At 47.9% G+C, this 21,321-nt stretch overlaps 9 protein-coding genes across 13 annotated transcripts; 3 read left to right on the top strand and 6 right to left on the bottom strand.

Moving 5' to 3' along the window:
* Positions 1–4: 4 nt before the first annotated feature.
* E1B28_010077 (uncharacterized protein) lies at positions 5–1,802 on the bottom strand (the record flags this gene model as incomplete). The annotated part of the gene is made up of 8 exons (XM_043155024.1): positions 5–184; positions 236–332; positions 386–594; positions 648–747; positions 809–1,255; positions 1,392–1,497; positions 1,580–1,718; positions 1,797–1,802. The coding sequence occupies 8 exons, from the start codon at positions 1,800–1,802 to the stop codon at positions 5–7; spliced, it is 1,284 nt and encodes a 427-aa protein (XP_043007485.1).
* Positions 1,803–2,056: 254 nt separating this feature from the next.
* On the bottom strand, positions 2,057–4,654 carry STR11_2 (Phenylalanine ammonia-lyase str11; the record flags this gene model as incomplete). The annotated part of the gene is made up of 7 exons (XM_043155023.1): positions 2,057–2,104; positions 2,159–2,694; positions 2,756–2,847; positions 2,900–3,227; positions 3,283–3,825; positions 3,896–4,389; positions 4,443–4,654. The coding sequence occupies 7 exons, from the start codon at positions 4,652–4,654 to the stop codon at positions 2,057–2,059; spliced, it is 2,253 nt and encodes a 750-aa protein (XP_043007484.1).
* A 1,072-nt stretch (positions 4,655–5,726) lies between these two features.
* On the bottom strand, positions 5,727–8,454 carry E1B28_010075 (uncharacterized protein). Of its 2 annotated transcripts, XM_043155022.1 has the most exons (4): positions 8,151–8,454; positions 7,914–8,082; positions 6,494–7,852; positions 5,727–6,421 (listed from the first exon to the last, which is right to left on the bottom strand). In XM_043155022.1, the coding sequence occupies exons 1-3, from the start codon at positions 8,195–8,197 to the stop codon at positions 6,497–6,499; spliced, it is 1,572 nt and encodes a 523-aa protein (XP_043007483.1). In that variant the 5' UTR covers positions 8,198–8,454; the 3' UTR covers positions 5,727–6,421; positions 6,494–6,496. The 2 variants fall into 2 exon arrangements, with proteins under 2 accessions (XP_043007483.1, XP_043007482.1); XM_043155021.1 differs by having other exon boundaries at positions 7,914–8,454.
* Positions 8,455–9,062: 608 nt separating this feature from the next.
* On the top strand, positions 9,063–10,058 carry FCF1 (rRNA-processing protein fcf1). The gene is made up of 6 exons (XM_043155020.1): positions 9,063–9,103; positions 9,159–9,226; positions 9,280–9,345; positions 9,401–9,549; positions 9,619–9,691; positions 9,744–10,058. Exons 1-6 carry the CDS (start codon positions 9,101–9,103, stop codon positions 9,967–9,969), a joined length of 585 nt encoding a protein of 194 aa, XP_043007481.1. The 5' UTR covers positions 9,063–9,100; the 3' UTR covers positions 9,970–10,058.
* Positions 10,049–10,861, bottom strand: E1B28_010073 (uncharacterized protein). The gene is made up of 4 exons (XM_043155019.1): positions 10,790–10,861; positions 10,668–10,735; positions 10,372–10,614; positions 10,049–10,304 (listed from the first exon to the last, which is right to left on the bottom strand). Exons 2-4 carry the CDS (start codon positions 10,714–10,716, stop codon positions 10,186–10,188), a joined length of 411 nt encoding a protein of 136 aa, XP_043007480.1. The 5' UTR covers positions 10,717–10,735; positions 10,790–10,861; the 3' UTR covers positions 10,049–10,185.
* Positions 10,862–10,896: 35 nt separating this feature from the next.
* RMT1 (type I protein arginine N-methyltransferase Rmt1) lies at positions 10,897–12,957 on the top strand. 3 transcript variants are annotated; one of them, XM_043155016.1, is made up of 11 exons: positions 10,897–11,039; positions 11,120–11,145; positions 11,202–11,368; positions 11,424–11,487; positions 11,547–11,777; positions 11,831–11,946; positions 12,012–12,090; positions 12,161–12,260; positions 12,324–12,485; positions 12,749–12,768; positions 12,839–12,897. In XM_043155016.1, exons 1-10 carry the CDS (start codon positions 10,963–10,965, stop codon positions 12,753–12,755), a joined length of 1,029 nt encoding a protein of 342 aa, XP_043007477.1. In that variant the 5' UTR covers positions 10,897–10,962; the 3' UTR covers positions 12,756–12,768; positions 12,839–12,897. The 3 variants fall into 3 exon arrangements, with proteins under 3 accessions (XP_043007477.1, XP_043007478.1, XP_043007479.1); XM_043155017.1 differs by having other exon boundaries at positions 12,609–12,957; XM_043155018.1 differs by having other exon boundaries at positions 10,897–11,145; positions 12,749–12,897.
* E1B28_010071 (uncharacterized protein) lies at positions 12,916–15,328 on the bottom strand. The gene is made up of 6 exons (XM_043155015.1): positions 14,991–15,328; positions 14,622–14,929; positions 14,494–14,557; positions 14,349–14,433; positions 13,702–14,297; positions 12,916–13,636 (listed from the first exon to the last, which is right to left on the bottom strand). The coding sequence occupies exons 1-6, from the start codon at positions 15,321–15,323 to the stop codon at positions 13,109–13,111; spliced, it is 1,914 nt and encodes a 637-aa protein (XP_043007476.1). The 5' UTR covers positions 15,324–15,328; the 3' UTR covers positions 12,916–13,108.
* A 329-nt stretch (positions 15,329–15,657) lies between these two features.
* On the bottom strand, positions 15,658–17,215 carry E1B28_010070 (uncharacterized protein). The gene is made up of 5 exons (XM_043155014.1): positions 16,863–17,215; positions 16,665–16,814; positions 16,417–16,613; positions 16,122–16,363; positions 15,658–16,071 (listed from the first exon to the last, which is right to left on the bottom strand). The coding sequence occupies exons 1-5, from the start codon at positions 17,069–17,071 to the stop codon at positions 15,859–15,861; spliced, it is 1,011 nt and encodes a 336-aa protein (XP_043007475.1). The 5' UTR covers positions 17,072–17,215; the 3' UTR covers positions 15,658–15,858.
* Positions 17,216–17,302: 87 nt separating this feature from the next.
* E1B28_010069 (uncharacterized protein) lies at positions 17,303–21,272 on the top strand (the record flags this gene model as incomplete). 2 transcript variants are annotated; one of them, XM_043155013.1, is made up of 9 exons in its annotated part: positions 17,303–17,420; positions 17,483–17,701; positions 17,750–17,951; positions 18,004–18,389; positions 18,441–18,587; positions 18,642–18,723; positions 18,788–19,065; positions 19,135–19,330; positions 19,385–21,272. In XM_043155013.1, the coding sequence occupies exons 2-9, from the start codon at positions 17,593–17,595 to the stop codon at positions 21,270–21,272; spliced, it is 3,288 nt and encodes a 1,095-aa protein (XP_043007474.1). In that variant the 5' UTR covers positions 17,303–17,420; positions 17,483–17,592. The 2 variants fall into 2 exon arrangements, with proteins under 2 accessions (XP_043007474.1, XP_043007473.1); XM_043155012.1 differs by having other exon boundaries at positions 17,303–17,701.
* Positions 21,273–21,321: the final 49 nt, after the last annotated feature.

The raw sequence follows: 21,321 nt of genomic DNA, 5'->3' as shown, positions 1-21,321 counted from the left end.
TCGGTTATGCTATCAGGTCCGTGGGCACAGTTAACTGGTCCAAAACCAATTCTTTCGCCACCATACCTATCCTTGACAGGTCGCCACGGGCAACCGGTCGGTCCGGTGCAAATTTCTTAACTAATTGTGAGTCAAGAGTTCCCTCAATCGCATCTGCTACAACGCGACCTAGAACAGGAAGAAACTTCGAGAACTCAGCGAAGTTCATGAAGGAATCGTTGCAAAGTTTCCCCACCTTGAAGGCGTGGCCGCTTCCGCCAGTTGCGAGCACTAAACCGAGATCGCTCGGGTGCTTCCCAATCATCCAGTCGCCATCAGGCGTATCGTTGTACCTGAAAACATCATGCAGCTTGAATTTCAGATGTTCGATGCTTGAACCTCTTACCAGCATAGTCGAGTGCTCGAGAAAGGCTTTTGAGCAAGATCAGGATACATACGCCTTAAAATGTCTCGAAATTCATTCAAAACTTCCTTTGGGATTGAAAGGCCGTTTTCAGGATGGCTTGTCGCCGTTCGCGGCGTCGAGACACCGTCTACGGTGTGGGTGAAACCACCCCGATGCAAGGCCATTTTCACAATACCCTCCTTCGTTGGCTAATAAAACAGGGAGGTCAGGACTGTGGATCTGGCGGTAGAAAATTACAGACTGGGAAAGAGTAAAAACCAGTTTCGAAGTCTAAGGTGACTGGAGCATGTCGGTAGGTTTCTGCTTCCTCTTTCGTCAGTTGAATCATCGCCACGCACTGACTGGTTTAAACTTGGGTGTTAGTCGCTAGCCCAGATAAACAGGGAAGTAAACGGAAATTACCCAGTCGCCACACACTTCATTTCCAAACCCAAGTCTGGGAACGCAGACGGGGTCCACGATCCCGTAGCAAGGACCACCAAATCCGCGTCGAACGAACATCCATCGACACATTCCACTCCGGTTGTCAAACCGTCAGAGTTGCGGATCAGTTTCCTCACGGTTTTCCCTCCTACAACCTCCCCTCCAAGAGCTTTCACCCTTGATATCATTGCTAAAGTCCCTTTCCCAGCGTCCGCCCAACCACTATCGTAATTCATGTACCCGCTCATACCGCGAAAGTCGATACTAGAAGGAGCTTGGGAACCCAGCATCTCCTTCAAGGCATTTTCCACGGCGCGATCGGTGTCCAGTTTGAGTACTCGCACCCCTTGGTTTACGTCGTTTTCGTATGCCTCATGTGCGTAAGTTCCGACTCCATTAGAGTATCCTAAAAGAAGAACGCCGGATCTAAACAAAAAAATCGCACCCTTGAAATCAATGACCATGCTATGAGGCAACGATGGGAAAAGAGGGTTTGACCGGCCCCAAGGGCCCAACGGATGGATCATAAACAAATCCTAGAACTACTAGAACGCAGACGCACTCTTGATAAGAATCTCCCCAAATCTCTGCAGCGTCGTTCTTCCACGATTGTATAGCTTCCTTGGCTAGTTTGGAATAAAACTCGTCGTTATAGGAGGTCCGCACGACTTGATGAGTGGGCGAGGCGGCAGTGATTGAAAACGGCAAGTCAATTGCAATGCGGCCGCAAGTTATCTATGTCCAGCTCACTACGGTTGAGATCGTTGCTGGCCGCATCCTTGGCGGGAAGGATTTCTGAACGATCGATGACAGTTATAGCAGTAAATCCCCGTTTCAATAGGTGGTACGCAGTGGATATGCCAAAGCAGCCCGCTCCAACGATGAGAATCTTGTTTTCCGGGAGGACCATGGCAAAGGTATTTCAGTAACAGTCGGGAGAAACGGTAGCGAAAGGATCAAAACCCACGATCATTAGAGAAACTCGGAGAAAAGCTCGAGTCACGATCAGAAACTGTTCGAATGATCGGTATTGGATAAACAGATGCCATGTTGCAATGTAAAGTACTTTAGTTACTTTAGGATATAGTACAGTATTTTGTGCGTAATTTCCGGAATTCAATACATAATTCTAGTTGGATGGATAGGCAAAGCAGGCTCCGAGTCCCAGTCCCAGGATTAGATAAAGGAATAACAATGATCCAAGGATACACGAGTCTAAGTCGGTCATCAGAACATAGTCGCGAGGACGGGTTTCATTCGACCATCTCGAATGGCCTAAAGGAGTCGTAAATAAGCTTGAATCAAATGACATTGGGAGTGATAACTCACTTCATGAATAATAGAAATATCTTGCCCAACAGTCTGTTCGTCAAAGCCATGGCCATTGGCAAAGTTATTGTAGTTTTCCGAGCCATGCATGTGGATCCCGAGAGTCTTCCTTACAAACTCGTACATCGGCTTGGTCTTGTTGAGGTACTGGCTCGCAGGTGCAGAACCACGCTTCCCAAAGAGATAAGCTTCCCTGAGCTCACCAAAGAGTGACGTAGCCCTTGAAGCAAAGGTTGACCGGAACTTGGGAATGGCAGCAAGAGCCTTCCCTATCGATTCGCTTTCCGAATACGGTGTCCGGGTGAAGAAATCTAATAAAACTGTCGAGCTAGAAGCCGCAATTTTCTGCATCCGGGCACTAGCATCCATGGTACTGGTCTGTTCCCACATGGCAAACATGGCTTTCTGAACGTTCACGGTGACAGAACTAAGTTCCGTATAGGAGACATCGCTGGCGTAGGTATGGGAAAGTTCCTCCCGGATAATGCGAGTCAAGCCTTCCTTGAGTTCCTTTTCTAAAGATCTAAGATCGAGGGCTGGAAGAGATCATCATCAGCATTCGGTCACAGGAAGCGGAGGTGTCGATAGTGGTCTTACCTTGGCACAAGACGTAGAGGTAGGAAGCAGTCAGGATGGAGAGAACTTCCAAGGAATTGATTGTGGCACGACCAGAAATCAAAGCGAGTGAGCTATTGGGAAGTATAAGCTCCCATTGTCAAGCAAAGGAAGGACAGTACTTACTTGACTGCTTGGTTATGCATCTCGGCCGATTGAATGTGCGTCGAGACAGGCGCGGCGAGGTAGCCCAGCTCCCCGACGTATGCTGCAGTCGCGATATCAATGCCTTTGGCGAAGTAATTCAACGACGGGTCGGTGGAGGCCATGGAGGGAGGGAGGCCTCGATTCATGTGAGGATCCATGAGCTCCGCGCATTGGGCAAAGAGGATCTTTCCAAGGTGGTGGAGAGACAAACGCGTCTTCTCCATCGCATTAGTGACAGCCATGGCCTGGAAATTGCCACCATGGTGAACGTGCCCGTTCACAGGGTCAACTAAGGGGTTATCAGTGGCTAATTGAAGAATAACGTCAGAATTGGCCGGTTGCAGTGAGAAGAGGGGACTTACTGGCATTGCACTCCAAAGTAATGGTCGCAAGTGATGCGAGCAGATCTTCAATTTGTGGGCCGATAAACTGTGGAGAGGTTCGCAACGAGTACCTGTCCTGCCGAAGGGTACCGTCATCTTCCGCTATCGTGACCTCCTTTTCTTCTAGGGTCGCAAATTGACTTCCTTCGAGTAGGTCCCAAATGTTCTTGGCACACTCGATCTGACCTGGATGGGGACGTGCCACATTATGAATGAAAGGATCGAATGACCCTCGGTTCCCCAAGAGGGCCTCTACTCCCATTGCCGTACAAACCTGGCTAAGGATAGTGAGCTGAACTGCATCATTCAATGCCAACGACGCGACCGCTGCTGAGAATGCCGTCCCGTTCAAGATTCCCAGGTGTTCCTTCGAGGCAAGAGGGATCGGAGCAATATTGTGAGTTGCCAGGGCATCACGGGAAGACATTATTTGACGCGCGCCAAATGTTCTTGGACCGTCAAACACACGGATAGATGGGTTACCGCAAAGCGTCCCGGCAATATACGAAAGCGGTGAAAGATCTTTAGGGGCAAAAAAAAACAGAAGACATCAGTGCCAATCATAAGCCGGCAAGAACATTAGACGGTGTACCTCCGGATGCAGATATGCTCCCGCGTAAGGGAACGACAGGTGTAATGTTGGCGGTAAGAAGTTGGTTCATCTTTTCGACGAGTTCCAATCGCACACCAGAGTGCCCTCTGATGAGAGAGTTCATACGGATGAGCATTGCAGCTCGAACCCAAGCTTCTGGCATCACGGTGGAGCCGACAGGATCGAGTAGAGGTAAAGCTTCGAGAGGTTTGGTGGAAGATGGAAGGACGCCTGCATGTTGCATCTGTAGAAGAGCATGACCCAAAACGAGGGGCGCATCGGTCCGAGTGTCTGCACTACCACCAAAACCGGTAGTAACGCCGTAGATACTCAATCCGTTGTCGATTTTGTCTGTGAGCAGTTTGCGACTTTTGATCATGCGCTCTTTAACGGCCGAAGAGGCATCGAGTTGGACCGAGGCCTGATAGCGAGCAGCAGCGGTGATAGCAGCTATCGATAAGTTTTCACCGTCAACGTTGACCAACTTGCCGGCTCTTTTGATGCTCTATGAGAAACCAGACAGTTTGACATGAATGATTCAACTCACTGGTAGGCCTCAAACTCCTTGAACGAGGCAACGAACTTGGATAACAGCGTAGACTGGGATGATAACGGGGTTGCCGCCGCCGATCCTGATGCTTGGCTTGCTGATGTCGCGGTGACTTTTACGATACTAACATTGTCGAAAAGAGTGTGCATCGCAGATGAAGAACTTCTTCGAACACGGGTAGTACGCGTCTCGGAGGAAAGTGCGACCATGATTATCGATATGGATATGGGAGAGGGCTTTAAAAAATGAAGAGAAGTCTATGAGGAAGGTACTGAGAGAAAGCCTGTTGAGGTGGGGAAGAGTGAGGAAATAAAGGAAGGTATATGGTGCGTTTTATAGGTTTGTGGTATGATGAGATCTAATGTGAAAATGTGAGTGAAAGATATGATCCATACAGTAGATCTGCTCGCCCGGAGTGAAAAGGAACAGCCATAACCAAAGCAAACGGGTGTGACCAACTCGTGACGGCCGACCATGGGAAATTCCACCAACGAAAGAGGAATAAAGGTCTACTAAGCATAGTCAGACTAAGTATTTGCTTCTAGTCGTCTCTACTCAAGTACTCACATCCAGGAATCTTCTGAACAGACAACAGGCCACTCGTTCAGACGACGGTGCTGCGGGCCGGCATTCCGTGACCCAGAGATAACGGAGATACTTACTTACTTGCCGTATTCAAGGGACAGTGTGCCTTCAGGCGCATTCTGCAGGAAAATACAACGATTAGTATGTTTGATTAGCATAGTTTCAGTCTAATCTAATTCATTTTCTTTTTTTGATTCAACTTCTTGCACCGCATCTCATACGGACCTACTTGCCTCGGGAGCTCGTATCATGAATCATGGCTTTCGTTATCTCCGTCGCACACTCCTCTGTACCCAACACCAGTTTGGGCTGTTACCCGCTGTCAGGGGAGCGGCCCCCCTCGAAACACCAACATTTGGAGCTCTCCATTGACGTTTGGCTCGTGTGAAGATCCGTAGTAACTAAGTATTTTGGCTCGACCCACTTCCTTCCTGTGGCTTTGGAGTACGCCAACGCCAATGACCTGCAATGCTTCCCGTATAAAGGTTTGGTCATGATCAACTCATGATCGGGGCGGGACTGCGTTCTCCAAGGTGACTCTCCCGACTCTTTCGAGCTGCCACGTCGCTGGAAACATACTGGAGCTTGCTTCATACAGTCAGACCGACTCCAGTTCTGAAAGCCAACAAGCCTAACGCGCGCACTGCCGGGAGCAATACTTTCCCGATAGCTTTACCGCCGCAAAGGATCATTAATGGGTTGCACGGTAATCTTAATCTTCTGGTCCGCGTGAGACGGTCACCCACGTCGACTGGCGATAAACGCAATTACGAAGAATATTCTCAATCAATTCCTCGTGTTCTTGGAAACCTGACAATCAACTGACGATCGGACTCTTATTGCTTTTCAATCCTCCTTGCTTCCCGTCTCCTGAAACGTCAACAAATGTACCGACAAGAGTAACAATCAACAGTTATGCTTGGGCCGCGGGTAGCTTTCGAGCGCTGTAAACATGTGCCGTCCACCATCCTTTCTGCCTCGTACTTTTATGGCCGGTGATATTGACCAATGGTATAGGGGTCTTCTATGATTTCATAGTGAAGGACCGAAAGGGTGAAACGGCGGAAGAACGGAATGACTCGACGTAAACAAACGCCACACAACATAATTTATACTGCCCGTGCCTTGGGCGCCCAAACGTTATTCGGTGGCGAGTCCTGTGATCCTATAATCCTGACCCTAAGACGCATTGATAGGAAGAACGGAGAGCCTTGAATAGTTTAAAATCAACTTCCCGCCGAAAATGTATCTTTTTCCCTTAGAAGGGACGGCTCAAGGTCCCGCGTTCATATGAGCAGAGGGTGCAGGGCCGGAGGTCTTGGTCGATGATACAACAGCTACGCTTAGGTATACCTGACTCCTACAAGAATCCACAAGAAAAAGAGACCTGCCTTAGAGAACAAAGAGCACCATAAGTGAACAAGGAACTGAAAGCAACAGGGACCAGAAAACATTACACGAACCTTTCAAACTCTCATTACAATCATCTGGTCCTTCATTTTTTGGGTTGTACGCTTGCCGCAAGCACTAGTGCGTTCGTGTCGCATACGAGCATCGGAACGCGAGAGATCTGCATTGCATAGTGTACATCTCGTCCCGGCCTTACTCTGCCATTGAATTGCTTCTACCGAGCCACGATGCACGGCTGCATTCTGAATATGACGGCGAACATCATTCTTCCTGGTGAATGTCTCCTTGCACCCACCAATGGGACAAGGATAACGATTTGTCTTTCGCTTCTTCTTTACCGCAGGGTCATCTTGGAGACCATCGGCTCTTGGGGGCGAGCTTGCCTCAGGTTCCCAGTCCTCGTCTGGATCGTCATCCGATTCTCGAGCAGGTCTCTTGATTGCACTTTTAATCGATTTACGACTTTCTCGAAGACCATTCTCCTCCTCCTCACCGTCATCCTTCATCATGGTAGATCTAGGCCTGCCGCGAGGGTTCCGCCCCGGGATGAAGCCGCCCGGGAGCACTACTGGATTACGTGGCAGTGGAGGATGTGACGCTGCTTGCGTCGTAATGTAGTTGAATTGTCGTGCATGACTACTATTCTGGAAAGCCTGTGAATTGAAACTGACGGAACGAGCTGTCCCCGGTGGAGATTCCAAGAAGCCCATTTCCTCGTATGTGGACGATACAGTGCCGTAAGGAGGGTGATCGAAGTTACTTTCCAAGCAAAGGTCAGCCAGTTCAAATGCTGCAGCACTACTCTCGTAACCAGTATCGTCGCCAGGATCGATTTCGCGTTGTTTTCCTCGAGCTTTTGGGCTTAAAGCCAGTGGAACGGGAGGTATTTGGTGGGGGTAGGTTGGCGGTGAAGGAAATTGGTGAAAGCTGAAACTGAAGGGCGGAGAGCAAACGTCTTTCTTGCAACGTTCTTGAGCTTCTCCATCTGCGTGTGAGTGGCGAGTCCCTCTTTCAAAGGAAGTATTGTAGCCCTGAGGAAAGCTCGACTTGGGAAGAGGGAAGGATGTATGACTCGATCCAGAGAGTGGACAATGGGGACTGTTCGCGCGTGATATCACGTTCCTGTAGTCGACAGATGACGAAGTGCAATCATGGGAACTGCTGGAAGCGTTTGTATACTGATGAGGCGATAATGAGCGTGAAGGAGGGTCGAATCTTGCAGGCTGGAGGGTGTAAGTTGGGACAATGATCTCGGATGAGGAATTCGAACACCCGCTATTGCGACTGGAGCTTCGCGAGAATGAATTTCGACGTTGACCGCGAGGAAGATGTGCATGAAAATCGGATTCGTAACCCGGTTCAAGGGGAGATTTGGACGTTGAGTGGTTGCTGAAATCCAGGAAGAATTCTTTCTAAAGGTTCAGGAAGAAACTTATTAGATAGAAAGCAGGAAAAGAATTTCGGTAGCTCAACTCGATTCCGCCCATATACTGTCTCATTTCCTTGACTATGGCATCCCCCCTCTGACGTTCCAGTCATGTTATCCGAACCTTCGTGCACCCAACGAACCGAGCCGGAATACGGACCACATGTAGACGGTAGTGAAGGCCTGTAAAGCTCGCTGTGGTCCGGCCAGTCATCGCTGGAAAACAGAGGGAGTTCTGTGAGAAGGTGACATCACGCATCTAGGCACCGTGAAGAGGGACTCACATTCGCTTCCGAGCAAGGCCTCTATCGTCGAGGACATTGGGCGCCATGGTCAAAAGGTCGGGATGTTGGGAATAAAGATCAGGGACAGTGCTGATTCCAGGTAAAGCAGCGTGTACTTTTCACTTCCCCTTTATTACCTGTCCTCTCCTTTGATCCTGTAAGTGTCCGATCACGCGAATCAATGTTACACGGTAGCTGGAGGCTCTGAAGGCTCTACAACTGTAACTGCCGCAGGAAGTAACTGGACAAAAAACAAATCTATCTGATTATACACAGCACCTAGAGACGCTTGTCCATCCGCAAGACAAAGGTTAGTAAACTTGTTTATTTGGACTCCCTGCACTGGCATTCCATTCAGTTTTGATCCACAATTTTATTTATTTAATAACACTGCACTGCACATGGTGGCGCAACTTGATGAACAATCGACTCCGCGAAAAAAGGATACAGGAAACCAGTGTAACAGACAATTCGAACCCGATGTACACACATGGTATACAGAGTAAAATTCTTAAGCTTATGATGTGGTAGTACTAGCAGTGGGCAGGGAATGTTACTGGAGAACACTACTTAGAGGCCAAGAAACGGAGAGCCTCACATGGTACATGTGGCGCCATTCCAGTTACGCCACTCTTTGCCGGTTTTCAGATATTGGGGAAGACCTGCCTTTTTGAGACGAGCAAAATTGAATCAAATACCATCGTTCAGTCTGACTGAGAGGGTACCCTATAGTGGTAGATTCTGGCTCCCCCAGGCCTCAATTGCTAGAACAATACAGCAGTTCCTAAGGTTGTCTGAACGTTTCATGTCAAAGCAGCAAATCATCTGGCGATCTGGCGATCGCCCGGTCCGGAGCCGCATTACCACGTGAATGTCGGCCCGTCAATGTCACATAGCGTGACAAGTGTGATAGCCTTAATTCTTCAACCTCGTCGACGGGAAATTGAAAGATGGTGCGTCGTCAACTCTCAAGAGCTTCTTCTCTTACTTATAATGGCTGCATCTCAGGGAAAGGTCAAAAAAACGAAAAAGTTTGCTGCAGTGAAACGGATGCTCAACCCAAAAGACATCCGATTGTGGGTTCCTTGCACGATATTCCCTCACGTCGGTCCTCATGAATTATGTCCAGGAAAGAGAATCAGCTAAAGCAAAAGAAGAAGGAGGACGAGGAGAAAGCAAAGGCCGTTCGAAGAGTGTGGGTTTACGACAACGTACTTGCGGTTTCGACTGATAACGATTCCCGTCTCTAGAGCTCCTGTAGCCACATCACTTTTCCTGGCACATAACACAGCCCTTGTCCCGCCCTATCGCGTTCTCATCGACACCAACTTCATCAACTTCAGCTTGCAAAACAAGTTGGAGCTCGTTAGCAGAATGATGGACTGCCTCTACGCCAAATGTCTGTGGCAACTTTTTCTATAACCAGAGGCGCTTGAAGACTGACCTTCTGTCTACCTCTTTTATCCAGGTATCCCGTGTGTAACAGACTGTGTAATGGCCGAACTGGAGAAGCTGGGCCACAAATATCGGGTTGCACTACGGTGCGTTTCCACTACCCCTATCGAGGGTATACTAATTCACATTTTTCTGCAGTGTGGCACGAGATCCTCGTTTTGAGCGCCTTACGTGTAATCACCAAGGAACATATGCAGATGACTGCCTCGTTCAACGAGTTACAGCCCACAAATGTTTCATCGTCGCAACCTGTGATAGGGAACTGCGACGGCGTGTACGACAAATACCAGGAATTCCACTGATGTACATCGTCAAGAGACGATATGCCATCGAACGTTTACCAGACCAAGGTGCTCCATCATGAAATTCTCACTCTGTATCACAAAAGTATTCCCCTACATGCTTGTACGAGTGTTACACGCATGCTTATTACCCCGGTAATTATGATCCTGATTGTCTGATAGTATGTATTGGAAGTTAGAACTGTTGAAGTATCAAAGTACCAGATGAATGTAATTTAAGACATGTGTCGAAGAATATTCGCGGCAATACGTAAGAGGTGTGGCACGATAGGTAACTCTCACTGAGGACCACAGAACGACTCGCTAATAATATGACCACAGCGAGTACACTTGACTCGTCGATCTAACAAGCAAATCCCGACACCTAATGGGAACCAGAGAACCGCAGACAAGACACCTACATCGGGTCAAGACGAGGAGTTAGCTTCTAGAGATGTTGGGAGGCGGTGTGAGGTGGTGCGTACCAAGTATTCCAAAGCTGGACTTGGGAATATGCTTCCCTTCTTGTAAGCAAACCATTTCTGGGTGATCAGGGGGTAACAAGGAAGCAACATGGTCGCCTGTCAAAGGATTGGTATAATGGTAAACAATTGGTTCCAGTCCGTTAGGAATTCGATTGGGGCCGGCAACTGTGTAGTTAGCAGGTGTCTGCATGGAAGGAGTCTGAACGGATGGTTCCTGTGGTTGTTTCACATCGCGCTGAGATTCTACAAGTAGAAAACTGTGAGGAGGTCCTAGAGCAGGTACTCTGACTACTCACCCTCCTTTCCCTTCGCAGCTTGATCATAGGATGGTGGACTATCGTTCATGATTTGGAATTGAAAGGGTCTATAGTGAGATGCGTTGAGGGGGAATTTCAAAGAAACAACTGAAGGTGCTCACTGTGGTGGTCAAAGTTGAAGAAGTGCTGCGCACTGTACAGAGCATTAGGAGCGTCGTGGGGCAGCGTGGGGCTGTAATCAGTCGTCATGTGACGGTCCATGCACTCGTGCTTTTTTCACGCTTTTTCGTGCTTTTGATTTCCTTTTTTCACCTCTTCAACGACGACCGCGACGATGGCGACATCAAGGCCCACAACTGCATCACACACACACCCTGTCGACGGATTCCATGATATGACTTCGAAGGACTAGTTGCGCAGCTCTCTCAACCATCCTTGACTCTGCCTAATCTGATATTCAACCCGTCTGTTGCTTTGCTTTGCATCGTTAGCTATGCAGACTCTTACGCACATTTTGGTGCGCTATCTCTACCTCTTACTACCAGAAAACGGTTAACGGTCGCCACTATACAGGTATACACGAGGAAATGTTGAAAGACAGCGTTCGAACTGGGTCCTATCGCTCTGCGATCGTCAACAACGCCCATCTATTCAAAGGAAAAACCGTGCTAGATGTCGGTTGTGGAACAGGTATCCTAAGCATGTTTGCTGCAAAAGCCGGTGCCTCTCACGTTGTCGGGGTGAGCTTGGAACCTTGTTCATCTCCACACGCATTTTCCTAAGCTTTGTGCTTAGATCGACATGTCAAATATTATTGATCAAGCTCAAAAAATTATCGAAGCCAACAACTTCAAAGATAGTGAGTTTTTTTACGTGTTTCAACGGCACTCTTCTCACCATGAATGCCATGTTCCTCAGCCATCACGCTTGTCAAAGGGAAACTTGAAGAAGCTGACCTACCCATAAAACAGTTTGACATTATCATCTCCGAATGGATGGGATACTTCCTGCTCTATGAGTCTATGCTTGACACCGTCCTTCTCGCGAGGGATAAATATCTCAAACCCAATGGTCATATCTTCCCCGACAGCGCTGCAATGTATATCGCTGCCATTGAAGATCAGGATTATAAGGAAGAGAAGATTAATTGTGGGTGTTAAACGTCGTCACCAGCATATCTCAATTACTCACGTTCCTATCAGTCTGGGACAATGTCTACGGCTTTGACTTTTCCTGTATAAAGGATATCGCCTTGCGTGAACCTTTGGTTGATACTGTGGATTTAAAATCCGTCGTTACGGACCCATGTATGATTAAGGTGCGCTCTACGCGTTTCCCCCCTAATATCCATTTTTTACTTCTAGTAACCGGTATTTAACGTAGCATATCGACCTCACGACAGCTAGAAAAGAAGATCTGAGTTTTGAGGCGCCTTTTACCCTCACAGCTACGCGGAACGATTGTGAGCTAAACCGTGTACCTTCTGCTTCAGTGGTCCCACAAACTTATACGTCCCTAATATTTTCTGATAGACGTTCACGCTTTCCTTGCTTGGTTCGACATTTCCTTTGAATGCACCCATAAAAAAGTCAAATTTTCGACCGGGCCGCATGCCCAATACACGCATTGGAAGTAAGTCGGTTCAGAATGAAAATTCCCTTGAAAGCAACATACCAACTTTACGTATACCGACAGGCAAACAGTGTTCTACACTCCTAGCACCATCACTGTTTCAGAAGGCGAATCTATTACCGGTCGATTAACGTGTGCACCCAACGAACGCAACAATCGTGATCTGGACATCTCAATATCATACAAGACCCCCCGCGATCACGAAGCTACCATGCAATACAAAATGTACGTTGTCTAATTACCCATTTCCGCGCGGGCGAGGTCTCGCCTTTTGTGTTATTATCTTTCCCGTCTTTGAGTGAGGTGTTTCGGGATGAGAATCCGTAAGCTAATCGGTTGGATGGGCAGGTCGTGATTGTGAAGATGGAGATTTTCTGCTGGTCTCCCGGTTTGGATGTCCGCGCGTTCATGATTCAAGTCCTTTTTTGCTATTACGTCCCTGAATGATTCACCATCCGCTTTCGAACTTTACATTGATGACTTTACAGGTATTAATACCCCATTGTCGGTTCGCAAATTCACCTTGAATGCGTTATCGTGTCTCTCAAAATGTATTATCATATATCTACCACCTCTAGCCGCATTCCTTATTCGTGTATCCGCTGTCATAGTCGTAGCACAATAGATTCTGATCTGGTTGATATATCCTCACCATGCGGGGAAAAGCGCAGACGAGATTACTTTTTTTACATAAGTACTGTAGGGAAGGAAATGGGAATGGGTCTCTACGTCTCTATGCAAGGGATCGTCGAAGTACATACACATCATACACATTACAAGATACTACAATAAGATAGTCGTGAAACCATGAGGTAAGGCAGGGAAAGCCAGGATAATAATAAAGCTTGCTATGCACGTCCAATACCCCTACTATTAACCAGGAACCCCCATAAAGCCAAACATAAGAGGAAACCGCAGAAGACGATCATACGAAGCTCTTCTCCGGCCGCGCTGTTCTCCGATAACAGGCTAGCCAGGCCCTTCAGCCCTTTCCTGCTCCGACCTGGAGAACCAGCAGGTCTAAGATCGCTGATATACCGTTTTGTCCGGTAAGAACATCCAAGTCCCATGGGCCACACAAACCGACGTCGTTCAAATGCTCTCAAACTAACCGGAAGCCCATGGTCGTCACATGTAAGGGTGAAAGATCCCGAAGCTTTGGTGCGAAGAGAGAAAGGGAGGAAAGAGATGTAGAACGGGAAGGATATCGGACACTTCATCGGTAAAAAGGTCAGGGTGAATTTCTCCAAACGAGGATTGGTCATTGCGATCTTTGCCGCACCCGAAGCTAGATCCTCGTCTCCTGGATACCTGACAATGCTAAGGTGAAGAACGCGTAGTTTCGAAAAGCCTCGGATCGTTTTGGAGAAGGGGTCCTAAAATGTATGAGAAGTATATTTAAGAAACAATGGATTCAGAAGAGAGTAATCAGCAGACGAACTATCTGAAACGATGGCCTGTGGCCACATATTAACTCGAGATGTCGAAGATTTGGGCAGGAAGAAATGAGAGATTTGAGGAGATTGCAGCTATCGTACATAGAGTGTAACGTGAATGAAATCTTGAGCTTGGTGAGGGCAGTGAGTCGTTGAAGAAGACCGGCGACAACTAATGATGTGACTTCGCGGGTTTGCATAGACTCTCTGAAGGTGACGGACTCGATATATTGATGGGTATGGGAGAGTGCTTGCAACTGTTCTAAAGTTCCAGAGAAAGCACGTAACTTCAAGGTCGAAGGGTCGACGGTGGATAATTGTGCATGATGACCATTCGCCCGGGATAGGCTCAAGTCCTCTATGAGCGGATGCGCCTCCAAAAATTCAATGAAGGATGTTTGGGATGGTGGTCCGAAAGGGTTTTGAGCCCTGTCTACTACGACGTCACCTAAAGTGAATTTGCGGAGCTTGGGCCACCTCCCATCCAAGATGTGATGTACCTCTGTAGGGAACGACGACATTCCATCAATACCCAGTTCCTCCAGATTGGGACATCTTTCCATGAGCATTTCCCACAAGCGTCGGGATACAGGTCGATATTCTGTCTACGTGTGTTCATTGCTATGGCTAACATATGCATGGAGGATCGCACCTTCAAAGAACATTTCAGGATGGTTTTCATAGAAACCTGGCTTTAACATGAGCGTAAAACCTCGCAAGTCGTTGAAATCGAATAGCTAGGGTGTGTCATCAGAAACGCCGTGGAAAGCATTACAAAGGGTAGTTGCTTTGCTCACATGGCTGTTAAGTGCGGGTGGTGCAGCGCCGAGGCTTGTGCCGATAAACTTGAGTCTTGGGCAACTGGTATGTGGATCAATGCTCGTAAGGGTGGACACAATGCGATGATCAGAGGTTCGCCGCTCACCAAACCCGCAACGCGAACCACATGTCGTCAAAATAAGGCAATTCATCACAATCCCACGAGAATCTCGACAGAGCGTCCAGTTTGAAAGATATGGCACACTCTCGTATGGCTGAGGAGGCAACGATGCTATCGAGTAATTGATGGTTGAGAGATTTCTTGGACCCTGGTCGTATGACGAGCTCTCGCACATGCCGAGAGATGTCCGGCCGGCGACTGAGCATTTGAAGTGTTGTAGTGCATTGTTCTGACGTTGTGAGGACGACATTGGCGTAAAGAATGGAGGCAATGTTCCCAAATATGTAATTATTCTAGGATTGAAATTAAAGCTGTAACTGATGCTGTGGATCATGACCACGACTACGTACGCACCGTTAAGCAGAAGTTGAAAAGATCCACCTTCGAGTCAAGAAAACCAGCTATCTCGAGGAGCAGATCGCCTGGTGCTGTATCCAATGATATCTTTCGACGCAGTTTGCGCTCGAGATGCGCTTGACCTTGAGCTCGTGCTCGTATCGAGGGCATGGAGGGAACAAGTGAGACAAGAGGAAGCGATATTGGTTTGGTGGAGGTGGCATGTTGCAACTCAGTAATAGTTTTCTTGAGAGTGTCGTCAATTCTTGAGTTAGAAACTTGAGGAGCAGCCATTCGATGTGGATGGTGGGCGTCTGAAGAAAAGATTTGGGATTCGACAAGTGCGAGCATTGCGGAAGTATCAAGTCCATCAGCACGTGCTTAGCTATCTGATAAGATAAATACGTGATCGACAGCCCTGACGCCGATCCGGTTGCAATGATCAACGTTGCCCATCCTAGTTGAACGTCTGACGTGCTCTTTGGGCGATAACATGATATATGTGCCGCGGTGTCAAAAGTGAAATACGGAATGATCCAGTCGCAATCCACCTTGAGCTATGGAAGTGATCTTGCGGATGCTAGTTGACCGCCATGGAACTGACTGCGACTCGCTCTTGAACTGTGTGCACGGGAAGGCGACCATTCAAGGTGACAAGTCCGACCCGCATTCACTATGTAGTGAGCCGACGAATACTCGGCCGAACCTCCATCGTACTTTTGATTGACCGTGAGATAATACAAACTGTGTATCTACAATTCTAAGTAGCAAGGATGTACATACGTAGCTACGGGTAAGAATATGCAGTTCAAGTGCGTCCGTATACTGTTACGCGTAGCCTGTTACATATCAGTACATAGGAAACGTGAGAGGTGTCACTCCTATCTTAGGCGACCCTTTGCAGCCATAGAGTAGAAAAGACCATGATCACGACAGAGAAAAATGTATGGGTTTTTGTTGAGGAACAACTGTTCTCGCGACCCCCGGGGGCGTTAGGACCATCAGCATTCCCAGAACCGCTGGTCGTTGCGTTCTTTGCCCCAATATACTGCAGGCCTAAATTCGTGATTTTTCCATCATGACCCATGAGAGCATTGTCCTGGAATTTAACATCAGTGAGATTCCGTTTGGACAAGGAGAAACACAAACCGAATTGACGCCTTGCATATCCCTCATGGAACCAAACCACGAGTACCGCTCTACCCAATCGGTCCGATCCATGAAGGACTGTGTTTTGTTCAGAAACAAAACGATGTCGTCCTGAGAACACTGCTTATTCGCCTGATTAAAATTCTGGCAAGCCCATTCGGTGACCCAGATCGGACGTTGAAAAGTATTATGATGATCTGTTAGGTACCTCACGAAATCAGTGGCGTTAACGTCGTAGTAGTCTATCTCTATGTCAACCGAAGAAATGTGATGAAATACAGGAAAGTTGACGCACGAAGAGCGATGAAATCGACGGTGCAGCCATCGCCACAAGCAGTTAAAAAATCTTGAAGCCAGATTTTCCCCGAAGGTGCACTGGAAGGTGCTGGGCTCCCTAGACGGATGCCTCGAGAACGAAGGGGTTCAAGGTAAGTTTTCCACATGTCGGCTCCTTGTTGTGGCGTCAAATTCGACTGGCCTTTTTCCTGGGGTCTACGGACGCCTTCAGAGAAGCCGATACTTGGGATAAAAAAAGACATTCACTCGTTCATCCCCAAGACATGGCTAATATTTATTTCAGAGATGGTTTGGTTGATAGTCGAAGAGAACTCTTCAACTTGTCTCTGACCCCAAAGCATTGGTACATATTGGATATCAGTTTTGATCCATGTCTTCGGAGACCAGGAGTAGTACCTGCACGAAAATGAGTCGTGACAGTAGAGCAGTGGAGGTCAAACTCACCATGAGACCTTTCCAGTAGAGGTATACTGATCAATGTCATCGCCATCGCCGTTCGGCCATGCGAGCCCAGCCTTGGAAACGTTAGTAACTGCTGCTGACCTCGGATGAAGTCCTGGAGAACCGTGGATAGATGGAAGGGTCGTAACGAGCTTTAGGAGACAGAAGTAGTAGAATAACTTGAAGTGAAACAAAGACGTCGTGAAAGGCATGATACGTCGTGAGGGGAAACCAGAGTTTCGAAACAGAGGCTTTTATAGAGTTGATTAATGCCATCATAGAGCCACTGAATCCACAAGTAAAGGTGATGCCAGAAGGAAAACAAACGAGCGGGGCAGGGACCATAAGAAGTGACGTCGACTCACATGCTTTTCTCACCTTCTCACGCCTACACGACAGGTTCAGGAACGCGACGCGACTCGGCGCTTGTGCTTGCTTTCTACCACCATGTCAGACTCAGAAAAAGATCTTTCAAGTCATATCCGACGTATTCTTCATGACTATGCGCCACAACATCTCACGTACAACTATGTCGATTTCACAGAACAAGCCGTCTCTGAGGTATCCCAGTTAAATTCCCTTCCAAGCTGCCTCACTCTGCATGAAACAGATACTCTCCCAAGGTTTACGACAAGTTCCATTGTCAGATTCATACTCCCTTCGACCTCCTACCGAGCCATTCGAAGTACTAACGCGGGTGCATCACCTTGCCTCGTTACCTCAGTACCAAGAAATGTTTCAAATGTCTGCAGATGCGCAACACTTTTTCCACCGTAAATGTCAGAAGATACTGGTCAAGACCTCTAGACCCAAATCCGAACGTGTCATTCATGATAATGATTGTGCGTATCCCTTGTCAGGGACGGGTTACAAAGAACTCAACCATGTAGATGATTGTGGTTTTCCTGAAGAGCATTCTCATGTAATTCTGTCGCGACGTGCACGGCAGCAGACCCCAAAGCCAGGGCCGAACCGTTTTCTTTCCTCTCTCCCAAAAGAAGCGCAGAAGTTCCTTCTTTCAAAGCCAGTCAAAATGAAGCAAGTCTCCGTGAATCCTGTGGAAAATGTACCACTAAACACGGACAAAACCCTGTGAGTCTTGAACTCGCATTCCAAATGGCATTCATCTTATTTTTTCCTTTAGGAATCTTACCTGGAATCTCACGCCAGATATGTTGAAGGAGGTGAACCTACTGTTAAAATCGACTGCTGCACTTTCCGTTCCTGGTCCATCATATAGGAATCAGTACCTTGACCGATCTGCACGAAGGGATTCATCTCCACTGCCAACTGAAGACGGGACCTTGTTTGACCGAGATTTCACACCATTGTTTCCCCGAACGTTGCGTCCAGGGACAGGCAGGACCGTCACGAAGGGATCACGGCTCAAGAACGAGGACTCTACCCCTTTTTTCGTCCTACCTCCGCCTTCGATGAAAGACCTACCACTCTCCCCTACCGAGATGTCAGAGTTTAAAAAGGAAGAGGAGGAACTGTACAAACAAAATATACTGCTTGTCAACGGCTGGCGTGAGGCTCGCTTCTTTGGTATACATCAAGTGAAACTGACGTTCCGGGTAGAGACCTATAATTTTTCTTCCCCTACGCGCGAGACAGATATTTCAGCACCAAATTCAAGTCAGGGCAGCGACCAGATCGATGAATTATTATTCTCTAGGGTTTCATCTCCCTTTACGGATCCGTCGTCTGTAGACATACCTAAGTTCGGTAAGTCAATCTTCCTTGAAAGTCGCCTTATCTAACCTTAGTTTCATTTATCAGATCCACCTGTAATTGCTCGATGCCACCGAATCGGCGGGGCTAGGTCAAGACCCAAAATCCAAACCCTCGGCGCAGGGAAGAGGTATGCGGACTTACTTCCAGAGCCTGTAACGACTGTGAATAATAACGTGGATCTATGCCCTTAGCCTAGCAGCTTTCCTTTTAGGCATGGTGCCACAGCTCTCCGATCAGGACCCCGAAGGTACTATTCCTCCTGAGCACACCGAATGTGACTCCGATCCCGTCCAATCTACGGCCGCTCAGGCAACATCATTCATTGACGAGAAAACCGAAGAAAGACCTGATGCTTGCATTGAGGCGAACTCAAGCTTGGAACTACAGGGTCTATATAAAAACCTTAGCGAGGACCCCATGAACTTTATCCTGAACGAGAAGCTAGATCATAACACTATGATGATGGAAGGTCCGTCTAGTCAATAATGCGAGTCGAGTTGAGTTTCCCTGTCTCTAATGTAATGTTCTGCCTATATAGCTCCGCGATTGCCACCTCCCAATATTCATCCTGCTGTCGACCCACAATTACCCGCGAAACTCTCCGATCTGGTTTCGGAAACGAAGAATGAGTCGAAAAAAGCGGTCAATACTATAAATGGGACATACCAGTATGGACCCAGAATCCTCAAGAAGGCCAGAGGGGTTCAAGCAGTGACGCTCGCTTTGTCGTGGGTGTGAGTTTTACTCCGCTTTTTGTTTTTCCGAGGTGTTCATGTTCTACTTGGCAGATCTTTTAGTGTTCAGTACCGCCTTCCAACGCACATGGAAATGGTTGGTGTGACCACCTCGCAACTAATTGACAAGGATGACAACAAGAACGGGTTATCGCGTGAACAGTTGAAATCCGGTGTAACGGTTCTACTCGATAGTGTATCGCGTCTGGCTTGTACTCCAACGACCGACAACACCATCGAAGTTTGGGACCGTATGTCGCATGATGAAACAGAGGTTACGACTGATGTGGAACTCCGAGATGATATGCATATATCCGATATCATCCTCACTAGGGAGGAAAGGAGGAGGCTTGCTGGGATAGAGACTAACGACAGCAAAATGGGGTCGGCGGAGTTTTCACTGACCCTGGATTACAATATAGCGGGTGGTCGTGATGACAAGCCGGGAGGAGGTGGCGTTGAAAAGGATGACCAAGGAATTACCCTCCAGAAGTACGGTGCACTCCAGTACGATGGACTCGAAACAGGAAATAGCGACAAGGAAAATGAATATTCGGTTCCTTTACACGATGATCATGAAGAGTTAGGAAGGCCATCGAAACGACTACGGTTGCATAGTGCGACGCCATCTGTAGACGATTCTGGAATCTCCTTAGGTCTTGATCTGTCGGGACAGGGGCGGTTCCAAGTGGAAGACCGGTCCAATGAGTGCATGGACATCTTCCTATATGATGAGGCCCGGGACGGCGCAACTAAAACCATATGGAGTCTAGAGGGACATCCTCAAGATACTAATGATCAGGGCATGAACGACTGTCGTCCGGAATCAGTTGAAATCGGTGTAGGCTCAGGTCCCCTCACGGTAGTGGCTGGCGATCAATATCTTCCGGAAAACTCTCAATTTCAAGCTCTCTGCTTTGATTCACAGTGCGCGGGAATACCAACACCGAATACTTGTCTAAATGCCCTATCGACTGAGTTCGCGTCCACTATCTTTCCGTCTTCTACCCTTCAACCTGAACCGCAAACTGAAGTTGCATGCAAGTCGGGGACCTCAGCTCTCACCGACAACTTCTCTCCCAGTATCGAAACCTACCATATATCTGCTGGCATTGCTGAATTTGCCAAACTCCGCGCTAAACGGCTTCCCATTGACATTTCTGCTTGTGCTTCTGACATACCGAGTTCTCATCTTCCTTCTGACAACCCTACCAACAACGAAAACCCAAACAAGCCTCTATCCGGCCCTCTCAAGAGTATCCCTCAAGAAACATCCTGTCAATACACAAGACAGCTTTCATCAGCATGGGCGCTTCCAACGTCGGCTCATTGGTATCTAGCTTCCATGTCCTTTGTCCAAAAACAGGCCCTTGTAAGATATCTTTGCTCGGAGACGTGTGGTGTTGGAATCGTCGAACGTGAGGACTTGAACGGCGTGGACCTCATACTTGACCCTAACACCGCTATCATTTTCTCCAATCTCCGAGCTCTACCTTCTGAATGTGACTCTCTAGTTACGCTCGTCTCTGAACAATCTTGGAGGTATACCCGGCTACTGATTATATTCGAAGCTTATCCCCCGTCGTGGTCCCTCAAGTCCACTACTCACGATTCGGAAACTCTTAACATATTCACACCTCCGGTTCTTAAATGTGTCAAGAAACTGAGGAGAGACTTATCTATTGCGGAGGGATGTGGCAAAAAGCGAAGCGCGTGCCAAGTGTGCGATGCTTTCGCCATTGACGTTGACGAGGCGGCGAAACACACCAGGAATTTCGGTGACTTCGCAGCATCAAGTAATGATAACGATAACTATCGAACATTTTGGGGAGACCGAAGCTGGCTGGTGGAAGGCGACGTTTCGGAGGTAGCCGTCCGCGATAAAGCCATTATTATCACTCACTCATCTCTTGCCGTGACTCGCAGGACGAACACGGTCTAGCTATAGCAGATGGGATGAATCATTTCGTAGCATTCGTGATACTATGTCA

The sequence above is a fragment of the Marasmius oreades genome, chromosome 6 (genome assembly GCF_018924745.1).
Source record: "Marasmius oreades isolate 03SP1 chromosome 6, whole genome shotgun sequence".
Taxonomy (NCBI): Eukaryota; Fungi; Basidiomycota; class Agaricomycetes; order Agaricales; family Marasmiaceae; genus Marasmius; species Marasmius oreades.
The sequence above is the reverse complement of the archived record's forward strand: the minus strand, read 5'-3'. Positions and strand labels throughout refer to the sequence as shown.

What these genes read in the sequence shown, in the direction of transcription:
- E1B28_010075 (XM_043155022.1), bottom strand. Translation starts at nt 8,197, where the DNA reads ATGGCGCCCAATGTCCTCGACGATAGAGGCCTTGCTCGGAAGCGAAT. An exon ending in GGCCTTGCTCGGAAGCGAAT is followed by an intron (nt 8,083 to 8,150) that starts GTGAGTCCCTCT and finishes TCTGTTTTCCAG; the next exon opens with CGATGACTGGCCGGACCACA. An exon ending in CAGTATATGGGCGGAATCGA is followed by an intron (nt 7,853 to 7,913) that starts GTTGAGCTACCG and finishes CTGAACCTTTAG; the next exon opens with AAAGAATTCTTCCTGGATTT.
- FCF1 (XM_043155020.1), top strand. An exon ending in GGACTGCCTCTACGCCAAAT is followed by an intron (nt 9,550 to 9,618) that starts GTCTGTGGCAAC and finishes TCTTTTATCCAG; the next exon opens with GTATCCCGTGTGTAACAGAC. An exon ending in AAATATCGGGTTGCACTACG is followed by an intron (nt 9,692 to 9,743) that starts GTGCGTTTCCAC and finishes ATTTTTCTGCAG; the next exon opens with TGTGGCACGAGATCCTCGTT.
- E1B28_010073 (XM_043155019.1), bottom strand. Translation starts at nt 10,716, where the DNA reads ATGAACGATAGTCCACCATCCTATGATCAAGCTGCGAAGGGAAAGGAG. An exon ending in AGCTGCGAAGGGAAAGGAGG is followed by an intron (nt 10,615 to 10,667) that starts GTGAGTAGTCAG and finishes TTCTACTTGTAG; the next exon opens with AATCTCAGCGCGATGTGAAA. An exon ending in GTCCAGCTTTGGAATACTTG is followed by an intron (nt 10,305 to 10,371) that starts GTACGCACCACC and finishes GACCCGATGTAG; the next exon opens with GTGTCTTGTCTGCGGTTCTC.
- RMT1 (XM_043155017.1), top strand. Translation starts at nt 10,963, where the DNA reads ATGGCGACATCAAGGCCCACAACTGCATCACACACACACCCTGTCGAC. An exon ending in AGACTCTTACGCACATTTTG is followed by an intron (nt 11,146 to 11,201) that starts GTGCGCTATCTC and finishes GCCACTATACAG; the next exon opens with GTATACACGAGGAAATGTTG. An exon ending in CGGACCCATGTATGATTAAG is followed by an intron (nt 11,947 to 12,011) that starts GTGCGCTCTACG and finishes TATTTAACGTAG; the next exon opens with CATATCGACCTCACGACAGC.
- E1B28_010071 (XM_043155015.1), bottom strand. Translation starts at nt 15,323, where the DNA reads ATGCTCGCACTTGTCGAATCCCAAATCTTTTCTTCAGACGCCCACCAT. An exon ending in TTTTCAACTTCTGCTTAACG is followed by an intron (nt 14,930 to 14,990) that starts GTGCGTACGTAG and finishes TTTCAATCCTAG; the next exon opens with AATAATTACATATTTGGGAA. An exon ending in ACAGGCCATCGTTTCAGATA is followed by an intron (nt 13,637 to 13,701) that starts GTTCGTCTGCTG and finishes CATACATTTTAG; the next exon opens with GACCCCTTCTCCAAAACGAT.
- E1B28_010070 (XM_043155014.1), bottom strand. Translation starts at nt 17,071, where the DNA reads ATGCCTTTCACGACGTCTTTGTTTCACTTCAAGTTATTCTACTACTTC. An exon ending in TCTACTGGAAAGGTCTCATG is followed by an intron (nt 16,815 to 16,862) that starts GTGAGTTTGACC and finishes ATTTTCGTGCAG; the next exon opens with GTACTACTCCTGGTCTCCGA. An exon ending in CATGTCTTGGGGATGAACGA is followed by an intron (nt 16,614 to 16,664) that starts GTGAATGTCTTT and finishes AGGCGTCCGTAG; the next exon opens with ACCCCAGGAAAAAGGCCAGT.